Below are 17,199 nucleotides of genomic sequence, written 5' to 3' on the forward strand. Positions count from 1 at the left end.
AAATTAAAAGCGTCCTTCAGCTATCACTTCCTATGTAACAACCACTAAACTTAGCAGCTCCGGCATGACGCATTGTGATCTCACGTTTATTTCCTGTGTTTCTGAGGGTCTGAATCTTGGAGTGACAGCTTGGTCCTCCACCTCAGGAGAGGCCATGGTCAGGACGTGCTGACTACAGTTTTACTGAGAATGAACTGCTCCTCACTCCTGTAGTCTGGGCAGGATCCAGTTCCTGGCTGGGGGTTAGCCAGTTGATTTTCATGAGCGCCTTGCCAGCATGGCACCCTTCGTAATCAGAGTCCACAGGGTAGTGAGGCAGTAGAGTAGTGTGTCTCCTGAAAAGATGTGTCCCACTAGGGACATCCGGTCACTTTGAATCGAGCCATTGTGTTCGTAAGGGAGAGAGGCTGCGCAGGGCGAGAGAACCACACAGGAGTCACGAGCACGGTCCTGGAATTCCGTCTGCCAGATGCAGCAAGCCCTAGACTGAGTGAGACACCAGGCATTTGCTTGCCTGTTTGTTTTGCTTTTGATAGTAAACCTCTAGAATGGGGGAAGGTTCCTGCGGGTGAGTAGATACGAGGACATAGGCTGCATCTGAGGAAGAATGGGAAGACTGTGAGACAGGTAAATTCAAGGCAGGCGAACAAAGCGGGCAGGAGGCGCAGCAGGAGGGCCTCACGGCTGGTAGCCATTGCCACAGCTGCAGGTGCCAAGGGCAGTCATCTCCAAGTGCCCCCAGGCCGCACAGGCGGTCTCCTTCCCATTCACTGGCATGTGTGCTGAAGTTGAGTGATTCATTTTACCCAAGCCTTGACACAAGCATCCGGGGAAGCGGGTAGGCACAGCGGGTGGCAGTAAGTGCAGCAGATCCATGCCAGTCAGAACCCTGCCTCTTCCCTGGTACTCACCCACAGTTGCACAATGAGATGTCCCTCAATTCCAGGTTTCTGTCATAATGTCCCCTCTACAAAGACTGCGCTATATATCCAGCATGCTGTCCCATATCACTTACAATACCTCACGTTTATGAATGTTGAATAAACATAGCTTTTAAGGCTGAGACTTTAGCAGAGGTGTAATTTCTTAGTATTGATAACCTGCGTAATAATATCCTTCCTTGTTTCGGCAGGAGTGACACTCTTTGTGGCTCTTTACGACTACGAAGCACGGACGGAAGATGACCTGAGTTTTCACAAAGGGGAAAAATTTCAAATACTGAACAGCTCGTAAGTTTGGGCTGGGGGAGATGAAGCACACCCGCCTTGTGCTTTGGGAGAAGGTTCTTGTGACAGTCTCATCAGATAGCTGAAAATAAGGGAATGACTTCACTCGCTCATAGTGGTACCACCTGAATGAATGGGTGGTTTAAAAAAAAGTGCAGTATACTTGGCACTCTATGCTAAATTCCCCTCTGCAACTAAAGGGCTTTTGAAAACAGAGCAGAGTTTCTTTTAGAATCTATTTTTTAATTTGTGTGTGTGCATGCAATACATGTGTATGTATATATGTGTGTATATATATGTGTGTGTGTGTGCGTGTGTGTGTGTGTGTGCGTGCATGCGTGTGTGTGTGTGTGTGTGTGTGAGAGAGAGAGAGAGAGAGAGAGAGAGAGAGAGAGAGAGAGAGCTGATATTTGTACACGTGCTGTGTGCAAGTGCCTGTGTCAAGGTCAGGGGAAGCCAACACGTGGCTGCTGTCACTTGGAGGCAGCTCTGTCCTTGAACCTGTATCTCCTGGTTTTCAGCTTGGCTAGCAGCCAGCGAGCCCCAGAAATCCTCCTGTCTCCACCCCACCCCCACAGCACTGGGGTTACAGGCTTGTGACAGGGTTGCTGGGTTGCAAGTACTCCTAACCACCAAGCATCTCTCCAACCTCAGGGTCTGTGCTTTCGTATTTTAGCAAAAATCTTAAAAGAGCCAGCCTTCCCCTCCCTCCTCCCCACCACACACACGCACTCGCACATGCACATGCACGCGCGCACACACACATTCTCAGATGACTGGCTCATGATTTGGGTGCCCGTGTCACTTGCTCTCGGCCTTGAGATCTTCCCCACGTTTCAGCTGTGGGCACTGGAAGAAGCCTCACTCTTCAGGCCAGCGACAGGACCCACTCACTACTCTTGACAACTGTGACGCCCGTGGAGGTGGCTCTGAGTGAAAGCGTGAGAGTGTTTGTGCACTGTAAGAAGGAAGCAGAAACATTTCACCCAAGTGAGGGTGGCTTCGAAGCCTGTGTTGTAAATGTGGCTGCTGGGAATGGCTGTAAACAGGGAATAAACTTAGGGCCAACATCCTTTCCAAGCCCCACCTTTATCCCTTGCAGAGGAAGAGCAACTGGGGGCCAGGTTTCTCTAGATTCAAAAACATGACCCCTTAGATCCAGGCAGTGTGCATGGATGAGGGAACAGCAGGAAAACCCAAGCTCCCAAGAAAATGGTAGTGTCATGGCTCAGCACCTCAAATGTCTTGATGTGTGCTCCCCAGTCATGGGGAAAGATTGCCGCTGAGGCTGGGCACATCAGGGGGTTCGCTCATGCTACCGAGTCCAGTTGCCTCTCTCCTTGGATTTCATGGTAGCCAAAGGATTAGAAGCTTGGCTCTTCAACCCCTTTAAAAAGATGAAAGGAGGGAGGTGAGAGGTGACAAACCCCAGGAGAGGGGGGTGGTGGCAACAGGTGACTCCTGTAACCTAAAGACTGCCTCCTTCCTGGGATGCCCCTGGCTCGCAGCTCTGGACACTGAGAACATACCAACTTTGAGCAGTAAACCCCAATACCTCCAAAGACACTAGTAACTCAGTGTAGTGGATGTTGTCTGCACGACACCAGGGACATTGTCAGCACTAACAAAGAAGTGGGTGTGTGTTGGTTCTTAATTTACTGAAGTACATGCAGTAATGTTCATATAACCATGCCTGGTGATGTTTGTATACAATGTATACAATTACTAACTTATTACCTTGCAAATTCAGACTTTAAAAATGTAAAAATTGATACCTTTATGTTACATGTCTCTTACCACAATTTTTTTTAAACATAAAATTTGTGGTATTCTCACAAACTAAGCATGGTTATGCAGCCAGCACCCAAGTTGAAAGCGTTCCCCTCCCCTTCTAGGGATCTGCAGACACAGGAATTTCTTTAATAGTGAACAGCTGTCATTTATTGAAGGCTCCTTCTGTACTGCCCATGTGCTGAGTTACAGTTGCTGTCATTTATTCCTCACGACAACTGTCTGGGGTCTGTATCACAGTCGCTATGTGACATCTGAGAACTGGAGGGCACAGGTTAGAGAACTCAGCCCACAGTCCTGGCAGGTGGCAAAGCCCGGGGTGAGGGGTAAGGTTCAGAATTCCCAGTGTGGTGTCAGGTGTGACCTTGGAAAAGCCCAGATGCTGCCATCAAAGGGAGCTGAAGTATCCGAGTGACAGGAAAAGATTTAGAAAGTTGGCTGGCGAGTCGGAGGGGGGGATTTGGCTTTGATCTCCTCTCATTTGTGAATGTTGTTAGTTTGAGTCTTCCATGAATGCTGCCTGTCAGAGTCTGTTGACTGGGCTGATAAACCTTCCCAGTGTGTACAATACTCTTTAAATGGCGAGGATGACTAGAAATTTGAAACTCTGTAGGCCCCCCGGAAGTAAGAAGTAGGAGGGGTGGAGAGAAGCGAGTACAGCCCTGGGCATCTACACACTGAGCATCCACACGCCAGGCATCCACACGCCGGACATCCACATGCCAGGCACTCACACACTGGGCATCCACACACTGAGCATCCACACAATCCTGATGCAGACCTCTCTATTCAGGTTGCAGGGCACGGCCATGTTAGTCACGGCAAAGTCAAATCCCCAGCATCTTTGGTACAGGAAGGATCCACCACATCAACAGTGAATTCTAGAGAAACGTTGAAGGAGGGATGCTGTCTGCCCCACTCTGTATTTGTATTTGAATGTGTAGTTTTTAATGTTTACAGAGCCCCGTGGCCCTCTCATCCTGCTCTCACAGAAGAGAACCTTGCACAGGGGCTTCTCCCTTAAGAGTGCAGCTCTTCATCCTACATGCCATCTAAGTGCCCCTGTTCAAGGTTTTGGAGAAGAAAAGTAAGCTTTGTACCGCAAAGCGGTATGTGGAGTCAAGGGTAATAACAGGGAAGGGAAGCCAGCAAAGGCAAAACAAAGCACCAACATAGAGCAGATGGCACGGAGGCCCTCTCTCCCTCCCTCCCTCTCTCCCTCCCTCCCTCTCTCCCTCCCTCCCGCTGCCCAGCCGTCTCTCAGCCCTGGCAGGAGAGGGCTGGGGCGCTGTTCTGGGGCAGCTGCTACCCCTCTTCTCGTATGTCCCTCTCCTGACCCACCCCATCAAGAGGCCCTCATCCCCCATAGCGTGTACAGGGCAGTGCTCCAAAGGGCCCCACCCAGCGCAGATGGGTTGGAGGGCTGGTTGTGACATCAGCAGGTGGGAGCGCACTCCGCACTGTGTCTAAGTTCACCTGTTTTATTCCCTGTCTTCACACTTCGTAGCTAGTGACTTAACCATCTTGAAAGAGCAAGTCCTTAAAACGCAATCGATATTTTACAAATGGAATCATGGTCATTGCCCGGAACCCACTGAAAGTTCTTACCTCTCACAGTCAGGAAAAAGAAAAAAAGAAAATTGTTTCTTTGTATGTTTGTTTTCTTGATAACTCGGTTGTGATAAAAGTTATTACATAGAGCCTCCCTCTCAGTGAGGACAGTTGCCAAATGCAGGAAGAATCCAGCACTCCATGGCTGGATAGGGCAAGGCTGGCTGCCCTTGGCAAAGCCACTTCCTGCCTCCGTCTGCGCTCCCAGCGCCTGGAACCACAGCCCCATGAGGGTCTTTAAGGGTTAGAGACAGGAATGGAGGCCAGGGGGCTATTATAACTACCTAGAAACCATTCTCAACCAGTGTCGGGGTTAAATCATGGGTTTGATTCAAAACAGTAAGACAGTACCTCACCAAGTGTGAATTAAAAAAAAGAGCAGAACTGTAAGAGATGTCCCCAGCAGGTAAGGCTCAGAACCTAGTCCAGTCCCCAGCAGGTAAGGCTCAGAACCTAGTCCAGCCCCCAGCAGGTAAGGCTCAGAACCTAGTACAGTCCCCAGCAGGTAAGGCTCAGAACCTAGTCCAATCCCCAGCAGGTAAGGCTCAGAACCTAGTCCAGTCCCCAGCAGGTAAGGCTCAGAACCTAGTCCAGTCCCCAGCAGGTAAGGCCCGGGACCTAGTCCATTCCTCAGTGCCCACACAAAAAGCTGAGTGAGGCAGCAATACTTGTAACCGAGTGCTGGGTAAGCAGAGACGGGAAGGAGGATCGCTGGCCATGTGGCTCGCCGAATCACCTAGCTTCAGGTCCAGAGAGACCCCATCTCAAAAATAAGGTCAAGAGGAATTGAGGAAGATACCAGCATCAACCTCTGGCCTCTGTAGACATGTGCACGCGCGCGCACACACACACACACGCACACACATTGGCATGCATATCTGAACACACATGCATTACACACAAGATTTACTAATAATGATTAACTACAGCAGATCAAGTCAAAAGTGAAAGGGGCCCTCAAGACCCAGCAATACCACTTTTGGGTATGTACCCAAAGGATGCTCAATCGTACCACAAGGACATGTGCTTAACCAAATTCATAGCAACATTGTTTGTCTTAGCCAGAACCTGGAAACAATCTATTCTTATCCATTCAACCAAAGGATGGATAAGGAAAATATGGTATATTTATGCAATGGAGTACTACATAGCAGAAAAAATTAATGACATCTTGAAATTTGTGGGCAAATGAATGGATCTAGAAAACATCATATTGAGTGACGTAACCTAGACCCAGAAAGACAAATATCATATGTACTCACTCATAAGTGGCTTTTAGACATAAAGCAAAACAACAACAACAACAAAAACACAGCCTACAATTCATAATCGTAAAAAATCTAGACAGCAGAGGTCCCTAAGAGAGACATGCATGGAGCTAATGTACATGGGAAGTAGAAAAAGACAAAATCTCCTAAGTAAATTGGGAGCATGGGGATCATAGGAGAAGGTAGAAAAGGAGGGGAGAGGAAAGGAGCGGGGGTGGGGGACGTATAGCTCAATAAAAACTCGAAACATTTTTAAAAAAGTGAAAGGGACATCTTAGAGACTCACTCCAAATCAGCACAGTGTGCAGAAGGCAAAGTTTGTAGGTGAGTTGGTTCCGCAGTGATTTGTTTGCCTCATAACTTCTGGTAGATGTTTTGAGTCTGTAACTCCTCAAGGCCCAGTGAGGGTAAAGTCTGAAGGAAATTCCTCAAGATGTGACATTTACCTCATATTGTGCCATGTCTCTGTCACTTGTGTGTCGCTCATAGGATAGAGAGACAAATGCCCCTAAGCGGCAGGGAGGCCGCTTGTTCATCCCGGCCACCCTGAACCAAAACAACCACACAGAAACTATATTGATTAAAATACTGCTTGGCCCATTAGCTCTAGCTTCTTATTGGCTAACTCTTACATCTTAATTTAACCCATTTCTATTAATCTATATTTCACTACAAGGTCGTGGCCTACCAGCAAAGTTTCAGCATGTCTATCTCCGGCAGCTGATCCATGGTGTCTCTATGACTCTGTCTTCTTCCTCCCAGCATTCCCTTTCATTTTCCCCACCTACCTAAGTTCTGCCCTATCAACAGGCCAAGGCAGTTTCTTTATTCATTAATGGTATTCACAGCACACAGAGGTGACTCCCACATCACCTCCCCTTTTCTGTTTAAATAAAAAGGAAGGTTTTAACTTTAACATAGTAAAATTGCATATAACAAAACAGGTATCAAGCAAGAATTACAGTTACAATATTTATATATACTTTATCTTTTATCATAACTAAGGAAAATTATAACTATAAATTCTTCAACTCCATCAAAGACTCCAGAAGGATATAATATCACCTAAGTAAACAGGAAGTACATTTTAAGCAACTTCCAAAACTCTAGAATTGACAGAGACATTTCGCTGCCTGGACAGTCACCCAAAGTTCTTCTGTACCATTGGGGCATCCATCTTCAGCCTACAGGCCCATAGTATCTAGCAGACTTTTCCACAAAGCAGGAAATTTCAAAGATAGTTCAGCCTATACTGGTAGTTTATCCGTCACATTTTTCTGAATCCTGCAGAATGTCTAGCAGACTCTTTCATGAAGCAGGAACCCCAAACAATCATCTCACCTTTAGGCAAGTTCAGCAGTCATTTCTCTGTGGATCCTGAAAGTCCAATTTATCTAACAAACTCCGTAAGGAGCCTCTTTGATGCCCATCTTCCTCTTGAAGTAATTGGTGCTGCCAGGAGCAAATGTGTCTCATGTCATAAAAACTCCTAAGTTATTAAAACATTTTAAATGCCATAAAGGTCTCTGAAAGATTTGAAGAATACCTATCCATCTGAAATACATCTTTCTACATCTAGAAAATCTAACTAACATGACTACAAGCTTGACTATTATTTATCTATTAACTTATATTTCTTAGTTATACATTACATTTTTAAATGAGCTACACAAACATGATATCTTAATCAAGAACAGAAATATACAAATAACAAAATTGGCCTTAAATTTGTAGCAATAAACCAAGATCCATACCAATGCAAATTATTCATATCTATATCATATCCCCCTTTAAATATAAACAAACAATTATCCTGCTGTTTATTGGGTGAAGTATTTTCTTTGTGGGGGTGTTAACAGCAACCTTGATGAAAGTTTTCATGTGTTGGAAAGTAAGCCTGTACTACAAGCACTTCCCTTTACCCTTTCAGAGTCTTTCCCAGGTTGCGGGGACTGGATGGGTGATTTTTTTTCTAATGGTGAAATGTCTCCATCTAGTGGAAGCTCAGAGCAGTAAAGATTATCAGTATTGAAATGAAGGTGGTGTTTTCCAAAGCTTTTTCTTGAACACACATAATGGTTAGCATAACTTCCATGTGTACATTTAGATGCTGGACTTCAGCAACATATACTCCTGTGTGGCTAGAAGTGGGAACCATGCCATGCCATGTCATGGCCTTTTTTTTTCCCCCTGTGGTGCTGGAATTGGGAACTAGGGCACACTAGGCAACCACTCTGCCACAGTGCACCCCCAGTCCCAAATCATGGATTGTACTACAAGGAAGAGAGACACATGTACAGATTGTAGCTGGATAGATGTCCATGAACTTGAAAACCGATACTGCATTCTTTGGGTGTTTTTATCTATGTAAAGTCTTTGATATATATAAATATTTCAAACAACAATTTGGACATGATGTGGCTGTAACTAAAGGGCTTTATGGACAAGAGAACTACAATATCTGCTTAATAGGGTTGAAAGGAAAGACTGAGATACTGAGGAATATGTTTGTGCGAGACAGTGTCTCACTATGTAGTCTGGCTGGCCTGGAGCTCACTGTGTAGACCAGGCTGGCTTCCAACTGCCTCTGCTTTCCAGGTGCTGGGACCAAGTGAGCTCTCCAAGGAATAAGTTTTTATGTGCTTAGAACTAGAGAGACAGCTCAGGAGTTAAGAGCCTGTGCTGTTCTTCCAGAAGACCCAAGTTTGCTAGCCACACCCATATCAGGTAGCTCACAACCATTCATAGCTGAAGGGAGTCAGAGGCCTCTGGCCTCACCACCACCCTTGTGCACATGACCATATACACACACACTCATGCCTACACATGGGCACCTTCACCCTCATGTATGTGACCACATACACACACACACTCATGCCTAGTCATAATTTTTTGAAAAATGAATCTTTAAGAACAAACAGACACCTCAGTAGCAGTTCAGTTCCCTGTGAACTATTCTGACATCCCATGGCCACACCCACTGGACTAGTTGCCATTTTTTTCTGTGGCTCTCTAAAACCCCACCGGACTCGCTGCTCCTTGGTACCCCTGCTCAGAAGTTTCGTCTGTACAGGCCCTGAAAAGACTCCAGGTTAACCAAAGGCTAGATGTCGTTATATTGGAGAGAATGTTCCCCCAGCCCTATGCCAGAACATTTTCTTCCTCGCATGAGAGTATCAACAGAGCCCGCCAAAAGGTGATTTAAAAAAAAAAAAAATATTGTTACTAAAAGCCTGGAGTTTCTCTTGTTACCTCAAAGGACTAAAGGAAGACAAGGAGGCGATGTGTCTGTCATAGTCGCAGGCTGGGAGGTCTGATGTGCAGGAGGCAGCCCCTGCCCTCCCACCACTCTCCTGACCTCAGCGGTGGAGAGTCACAGCTAAACTGCACACAACAGACCTTCCACCCCCGCTTTGTTAGTGGGAGGAAGCCCATACTCCATCCTTGCCTTTTGTTGCACAAAACCCTGCATGAATCCAAGCAGGTGGACACCTGTTTTCTGTACAGACTTTATACTGAGTGTTGAAAGTGCCCCCACCCTCCACCACACCCCTACCCCCTCTTCACACCCGAGCACTTAGCTGCTGTACCTCAGAGTTTGCTGCCCTCTGTGTTTTCCTGCCCCTGCTGTCCCCTACCCTGCCTCAGATTCAGGCAGGCTGAAGCTGTGAGTGTTGAGAGAGTGACCCCCCAGATGAAAGTCTCTGAGGAAAGCCTGCCTTTCGATGTTCTTGATCATTCTACCTGCAGAATGCATGCCTTCCCTCTTTCTTAAGAGAAAGCAAGATGGGTACCTAAGCATGCATGGGTCCCTCAGTGCGCCTCCTAACAGGCTTCCCTCCCCCAAACAAACTGCAATTTTCCCAGAGTGAGCTGGTACCCTAAGCATGCATGCGTCCCTCTCTGCGCTTCCTAACAGGCGTCCCTCCCCCAAACAATCCACAGTTTTCCCTGCCGTCTGTGCTCACCCCACACACCTCATCCAAGTTTGCCTCCCACCCAGAGAACCACTTTTCCGCGTACCCTCCCTAGAGCCCCTCGGGAGAAAGTGTTTGTTTTAGAATCTCTAGCTTTGAGGATGACCTTGAACTTGTAGCCCTTCCTCCGCCTCCCAGTGCTAGGCAAACGTCACTGGCTCAGCTGCATCATCTCACCAGAAGGCAAGAGGCAGCCCCGGCTTCAGCTCATGGTGATCTGGGTTATAAGCCATTTGGTCTTCTTAGGGCCTATGTTAGCTTGCAGAAGGGGAGCAAGACTGCAGCAATTGCAAGGCAGAAGGGTTAATTACTGCATCAAGTCTGACTGCAGAATGCTGCGCCGAATGAACCGGATGACGCAGTCACGGCTCTGCTCTTGTTCCTTTGCAGGGAAGGAGACTGGTGGGAAGCCCGCTCCTTGACAACAGGGGAAACTGGTTACATTCCGAGCAACTATGTGGCTCCAGTGGACTCTATCCAGGCAGAAGAGTATGTTGTTGTTGTTTTCTCTAACCACCTGCTTCTAAAAGTTAATTGTCACAACAAAATGCCAGCGACATGGCACGGGAGAGTGAAGAAATTTACCCCTGATTGTGGCTTGAGAGGATATAATGCTGCTATGTTGTTCTGATGCCTCTGGAACACACTGTTACTAGCTTCATATTTTCCTTTAAGCCCATCCATTTTCTTATTTAGAAGCTTTGTACGAGTACCCTAAGTGAAAACCCAATAACTTGCTCTAGATTAAAAACTAACGTGGTGAAACTCCACTGTGGCATGCATTATTGAGAGCCCACAGACTGCTCCCTGGGCGCTGAGGAGGCAAATCATCACTAAAGATTAAGCTAGGAGTCTTCTCCCTGATAATCAGAAATACCAAGAGTCCCGAAAAGACACCTTTGGACCCCAGGTAAAAGTATTTCACATACAGCAAGTCCCACCACTTGGAAAATACTACAGTTTCAAATGATGTTTTCCCGTGAGGTCTTGGTTGTTTTCACGGAGATAGCCATTGGCTAGCCGTTAGCTGGCCTCACTCCCCTACTGCAGACAGTTTAGGAACCGTGGTGGGAGACGTCGGGGTTCTCAAAAGATGAGTGGTTGAGCATCGCTCCTTCTACCAGAGCCACTTGGAGGACTCTGGCAAGAGGAAAGGGACATTGGTGTCCCAAGCTCAGGAACTTGGCCTCTGCCCCAGCCCTTGGCTCACTGCATGTTTAAGTCATAGTTATAACCATAAGGATTCCTAATATTTGGGGTTTTTTTTTAAGATGAGGATAGTTCTTTTTTAAATAAGCCGTATATTTTTTTATATTTAACTACATGCAGTTAGTTAGCATTATGTTAAGGTGCTACTTAGATAATAATCCATTGTTCTCCAAGCCCCCCTTCACCACTGTTGTTATTGACACCAACCAAGAAAGACATTGCTCACAGGTAATTGCTGTCATACCCTTCACATCAACTATTGCTACACTGGGATTGTGGGAAATGCTGGCCTTCTCAAGTCACTGGAGAGCTAGGGCGGTGGGGCTTATCTTCCCTCAGAGTCTGACACTCAGAAGAACTGACAGTGAGCTTACTGGCTGCATTCAGGTGTGATGGATTCATTTTTAAAAACCGTATGTTTTCATGGTTAAAGATCCTAAAATTTGTTCCTAAACAGAGATTCTAGTGGAAGGCTCCAAAACTCTTTCTTGGGCTCTTGGTGCACATCACTATTCTTAGCCAAGCCAGTGCTGAAATGTGAACCAGTTGCCAGGCTGGGTTAGGGCTCAACAGTGCAGGTGGGAGACAGAAGACACATAGGATCCCCAGGTGACTCCAGAGGGTTCCTGTCCCGACACAAAAGAGCCATCAGTTTGTTACAAGGGAATGGTAACATGTCTACCCCACCAGCTCGTTAACTGTGCACAGATCTCAGATGTGCAGTAAGCTGTCCCTACAGCTGTGTCAGGAGAGGCCCTGCTGCAGACCACAGGCTAGGTGCCAGGTAAACGCTTGTCGATAATTTGAGCCCTCACACCTGCTGGGTGGAACAAGACAATGAAAATGGGCTTCCAAGGACAGCCGTCCTCTCAGATCAGGGTTAGAGCTTGCTTCCTGTCTTCAGGATTCTCATAGGTGGCGCTTGCGTAGAAATGTTGCCCATCCTTCTGCTTTATCCATCCTGAGTGAGTCTCTTTTTAAAAAAACAATGCTTGATTAATGAGCTGTCTCTACACTGGGGCCTGGTATTTCCCAGAGGTTGTAATTATTCTCAGAAATCAAGGGTCTCCTAGCTGAGCTGTGGAAGCCGCTCCTGCAGTCGGCATTTCAAACAAGGTAGCAGGCTTCTCTATCCAGGCGTGAGGTGGCACTTTCCACACGTGTAAATGCCTGCCGTCCTAGAGGAAAGGAAAACAACTCATGATTCAAATCTGATTTTTTTTTTAAGAATGAAAGAAATGGAGGGAGGATAGAATCAGGGATAGATTGAAAAAGAACCAAATGAAGCTAGAAAAGAAAACCCAGTTGGGACAACATTCAGGGAGAAGGAATTTTGGAGGGCAAGCTACTTTGCTCAGTCACAGGTGACCTTATTTTCTCTCCCCCCATCTCCCTCAAAGGTGGTACTTTGGAAAACTTGGCCGAAAAGATGCCGAGAGACAGCTCCTGTCCTTTGGAAACCCAAGAGGTACCTTTCTTATCCGCGAGAGCGAAACCACCAAAGGTAAGATAAGGAGAAGGACAGGGCGAAGGTGCCTTGTCTTTCGAATCTGTGGCTTCGTCTTTGGGTGGGAAGGCTTAGCTGTAATACTTTGGTCTTAGCTGGCACAGCCCCTCCTGGCTGTTGCCGTCCCGTTCTGCAGTTCCCTTGAAGACTCTGAGCTGCGGAGGACTCCGAGACTCCAGGAGCACAGGCCAGACAGCATCCCTGCCTCAGCCTCAGGTCTTGTTAGAGTCCCAGTTCCTCTGCAGGGAGGCTGCTTTGCTTACTTTCCCCTCATTCCATTTTGATAACTCATTAGAGCCCACAGGTGGAGGTCGGCGAACATGGCAGACAACGGTTGGTCTCGGGCTCCCTGTGCGGTACACGGGCAGCCTCTCACCGTGAAGTGTCGGCCCGCAGAATTCTGGAGCTCCTTTAGAGGAGCACCGTGCCATTTCTTCTGTGCCCACCTCTGTTCTCCATCATCTCTGCCCCCACCATCCCTGTCTCCCACCCCTCAACCATCCCAGCCTCTCAGATACCCGGGAAGTGAAACCGGGAGACAAGCTCACCTGGAGTCTCCACACCGCTCTTGACCTTGCCCAGTGTGATTTGTTGCAGGCTGTGTTAGAGGACAAAGAAACCGAAAGGAAACTTTAGAAAAATAGCTGGGAAGTTTTCGTTTCAAGAGCAAAGTCATTTTGTTGCTACTGTCTTCTGACACTGGCGAGACAGCCAGACTTGTCTTTGTCTGTTACTGAGTGGAGATGGGGTGTGTGTGTGTGTGTGGGGGTGTGCATGTGTGCAAGCATCTGTGTACATGCATGTGTGTGTGTCCTTTTGATAATTATTAGAACAGTTGAATAAATGAGACCTACAAACAGACTGGCAGTCGAGGCTGGTCGACACTGCTAACACTCCTCGTGTTTACCAGGTGCCTACTCACTTTCCATCCGGGATTGGGATGATATGAAAGGAGACCATGTCAAACATTATAAAATTCGCAAACTTGACAATGGTGGATACTATATCACCACCCGGGCCCAGTTTGAAACCCTCCAGCAGCTTGTACAGCACTACTCAGGTAACCTTAATCTAACTACCCTCTGCACTTGGAAATGGGGGGAGGGGGGCTTGGAAATGGGGGCGGGGCAGAGCTGGCGAGGGACGAGGAGGAAGTCCCTTCCTGTGCACACCCCTGATGTCAGGCTTGCACCAGTGCCTATATTGCTGTTCTACCACAGAGAAGTTCCCCCAAGTAGAAGGCAGTGGTTTAAATCTTAAAAGTTGGTTTTGTCTTTATTTGCATCATAAAAGTCCTTGCAAGTTCTTTTCCTGTTGCCTTCTGTAAGGTCATGCAGAACTGTGAAAGGAGGAGGAGGGAGGAGTTGCCCCTGGGCAGGCTTGCAGAGAACACTTGCCCTGCAGTGGGCTTTCTCACGCCTCCCTGCATTTCATGATGCTCTGTCTGCAGGACTCAGTGTCCCGAGTGCTGCTTCCTACCCAGGCTTCCGTGTGTGCAGCCACGGCTTTTCTATGACTGCTGTTGTGACTTTGTTTTTCCTTTCCTGAGACAGGGTGTCACTGTGCAGGCCTGGCAGCCTCCAGCTCAGAGCTCCACCTGCCTCTGCCTCCCGACTGCTGAGACTAAAGGTGTACGCCACTCACCACACCCAGCTGCTGTGACGACTTTAAGATTAGACTGCCTTCACACCAAAGGATATCATTCTTTTGTTCTTGGCAGTTTAATTATTGGATATATGCATACACATGTGCATTTCATTTAACTGTGTAACTTTATGTGCAATGTTTAATGTGCTGTGCTTGCTTTCCTTGGTTAACAAGTGTGCCCACTATACAATGCATGCGGACCTGACCTCCTCATTTATTTATTTATTTATTTACTTATTTATTGCTTTTGTTTTGAGATAAGGTCTCACCTGTAGCCCAGGGTATTCCCCAGTGTGACCTTTCAGAGTTACAGCAATCCTCCTGTGTCAGCATCCTGAATGTTGGGATTACAGATAGGAGCCACACCCACCTTTTTTTGTTTTTTTTTTTTAACCCCACCATTGAAAAGTATTTGTGCTATCTTTAGCACACAAAAAAATGTAGTCTTTTAAAAATAACAATAAGAAATTCCTACGAATTGATTCTGGCCATTGATGAGCCATTGAAAAAATTAACAGTACCTGAGCAACCAGTGATTCGGGCGTCAGCTCTCGCTCTGTGTGGATTCTAATGAAATATTGAGAGAAATGGAGCAGAAAATCTCCCTGAGCTTCAGAGATATACACAAAATGCCTGCATGTTATAAGGATTTTTCAAATGCTGAAATATATTTCATTACAGGCAAACATCAGCAGGGTCCCCAGGGTTTGGATCATTTGAAAACAGTGTGCTGGAAAGGGCACCATAATGATGCCATAAAGCTGGAGGAGAGAGCAGATATGAAGAACAATAGATGTTTTTTAATCTCAGGGAAAGAAATCTATCTCGAGTTAGATTTGTTTTTATATTGGCTTTTCCTCCTTCCGCTCTCTCTCTCTTGCACGTAGGATGCCTTTGAAATACTGACACATAAATAATATCCTGCCTAAATACCTCAGAACCAGATTCCCTCAGAAAGAAAAGTGAAAAGTAAACTAGGAGTTCCCAGAGAAGAGGCAGCCAAATTCATGCTTTGGATCTGAGGGGTTCAAGGGACCTGAAGGGCTCTGCCCACCTCTCAGCCCAGGCTCTGTGTGGCTTCCGTCCGTCCAGAGTGCTTACTCTTTATTGACACTTAGTCGCTCTCCCTGCTAGGTTCTCAGAGGTATATCCTTTCAAAAGGAAGGAGAAAAAAAGACTCAGCTTCCCAGTAACCTGAGCAGTAGCTGCTGTCTTCTTAGTCTTTCATGTCATTGAGTTTCTGTGAGTGCTAATTTCTATTCTTTCTTTGAATCCAGACTCCTAAATTATACCTAGGAAGCTGTTTAAAAAGTTGTGTCCTTGTTTTTGTTTTTAGTGGAAAGTTGCCCCCTAAAAGCACTGCAAACCCACAGGACTGGTAGATCAGAGTCAGAAGGACAAAGCAGTCCCTAAAGAAAACGCGTCATGCTGTGCCCGCTGCCAGGCCTGCTCTGGAGGCCTGTTCTGACAGACCAGAGTTCTGCAGAAGGCTCCTAGGCTAAAGTCACATTTTAAATGCATTTGTACCGGGAAGATTCCTTTGACCCTTAGGCCATCTATATATCAGGAAGTAAAAGGGACGGTCACATGTTTTATTTTTATGTATGCACTTTTTGAAATTAAGGGCATTTTCAGAATTCCGGAATATGTATGGTAGTCCATTAGACTAAAGTGCACAGAAGCCAAAGCAGTCTGCACCTGTGTGTGTGGAACTCTCCCCGGGAGTTGGGGGAGGGCGGTGGCGGGGGGGGGGGGGGACACAGACGACTGCAGAGGCCCCATCTGAAGTGCCCTCGTCCACCTCCAGCGAATGTTTGCTTGTGTTCGTCACATCCCCTGTGGCCTGCGCCGCGCTCGCCGACACTGCGCTGCCCACCTGTGCACACTGTTGTTACATGTTCTGCTCTTCTCTCCCTCGCCGCTGCCCTGCTCCTTCAGAGAGAGCCGCAGGTCTCTGCTGCCGCCTAGTAGTCCCCTGTCACAAAGGGATGCCACGGCTTACCGATCTGTCTGTCAAAACCAAAGATGTCTGGGAAATCCCTCGAGAATCCCTGCAGTTGATCAAGAGACTGGGAAATGGGCAGTTTGGGGAAGTATGGATGGGTATGCTGAGACTCAATTACTCTTTGATTAGCTTCCCCGTTTGGGAAATCCCAAACCTCAAAGATGGAAGGTGAAAATAAAGGTATCTTTCATGAGCAGGAAGACAGACAATTTGAATTACTCAATTTTCATTTTTTAAAAAATTGGAATTTCTCCAAAAGATAGGACTGAGCAAGAGTGACAGATGGCTCGGGCTGTGCTCTGGCTGGTGGAAGGGCTGTTCGGCCTGCGTAGAGTGTACCTCTTAGAGCCAGCAGCCGATACTGCCGAGCGTTGGCCTCAGGGCCGTCACCTTCCATCTTTCCTAGTGCATGCATGATTATGGATTATAAGGACTGTGTTTTCTTTATTAATTCCCTTTCCTGTAGAGAAAGCTGATGGTTTGTGTTTTAACTTAACTGTGATTTCATCAAGTTGTACCCCACAAACTTCTGGATTGGCTAAAGATGCTTGGGAAGTTGCACGTGGCTCGTTGTCTCTGGAGAAGAAGCTGGGGCAGGGGTGTTTCGCTGAAGTGTGGCTTGGTAAGGCAGAGGGCACATTCTGTTTTGGCAACATCTCAGAGCCAGTGGAAAGGACAGTTTTGAACAGAGACGTGTCTGTGACCATTGGGACAAAGCCCCTTAACCTGTGTCACTAGATGGGCGTCGAGCCCGGGTTTGCCGACTGTGGTGGCACCTTGCTGTGTTCATCTGTCCTGTTTCATGTGCTTCATTAAGCACCTGCAAACCGGAAGCCAGCACGCTGGGAATGTGGTGCTTTCTCGCCCTGTTAAATGGGACGGTAAGAAGCTGGGGGCGGCAGTGGTAGACTAAGGTCACGGGCTTTCTGTGTGCCAGGCCTGGGTCTAAACCCTTGCT

At 47.1% G+C, this 17,199-nt stretch overlaps 1 protein-coding gene across 4 annotated transcripts in view; it reads left to right on the forward strand.

Annotated features, from left to right (window-relative positions):
* Fyn (FYN proto-oncogene, Src family tyrosine kinase) overlaps positions 1–17,199 on the forward strand; it is a 202,164-nt gene that overhangs the window by 151,214 nt on the left and 33,751 nt on the right. For 3 of the 4 annotated variants that reach the window (XM_041653604.1, XM_041653606.1, XM_041653605.1), the window contains 5 exons: positions 1,133–1,229; positions 10,264–10,362; positions 12,483–12,586; positions 13,500–13,649; positions 16,175–16,339. In XM_041653604.1, the coding sequence (XP_041509538.1) occupies positions 1,133–1,229; positions 10,264–10,362; positions 12,483–12,586; positions 13,500–13,649; positions 16,175–16,339 (615 nt within the window). Of the gene's footprint in view, positions 1–1,132; positions 1,230–10,263; positions 10,363–12,482; positions 12,587–13,499; positions 13,650–16,174; positions 16,340–16,707; positions 16,864–17,199 lie in introns of all 4 variants that reach the window. The other variant, XM_041653607.1, reaches the window with a different exon arrangement.

The sequence above is a fragment of the Microtus oregoni genome, unplaced genomic scaffold (assembly GCF_018167655.1).
Source record: "Microtus oregoni isolate MIOR12 unplaced genomic scaffold, Mior012 000006F_ref0000085, whole genome shotgun sequence".
In the NCBI taxonomy this organism is placed as follows: domain Eukaryota; kingdom Metazoa; phylum Chordata; class Mammalia; order Rodentia; family Cricetidae; genus Microtus; species Microtus oregoni.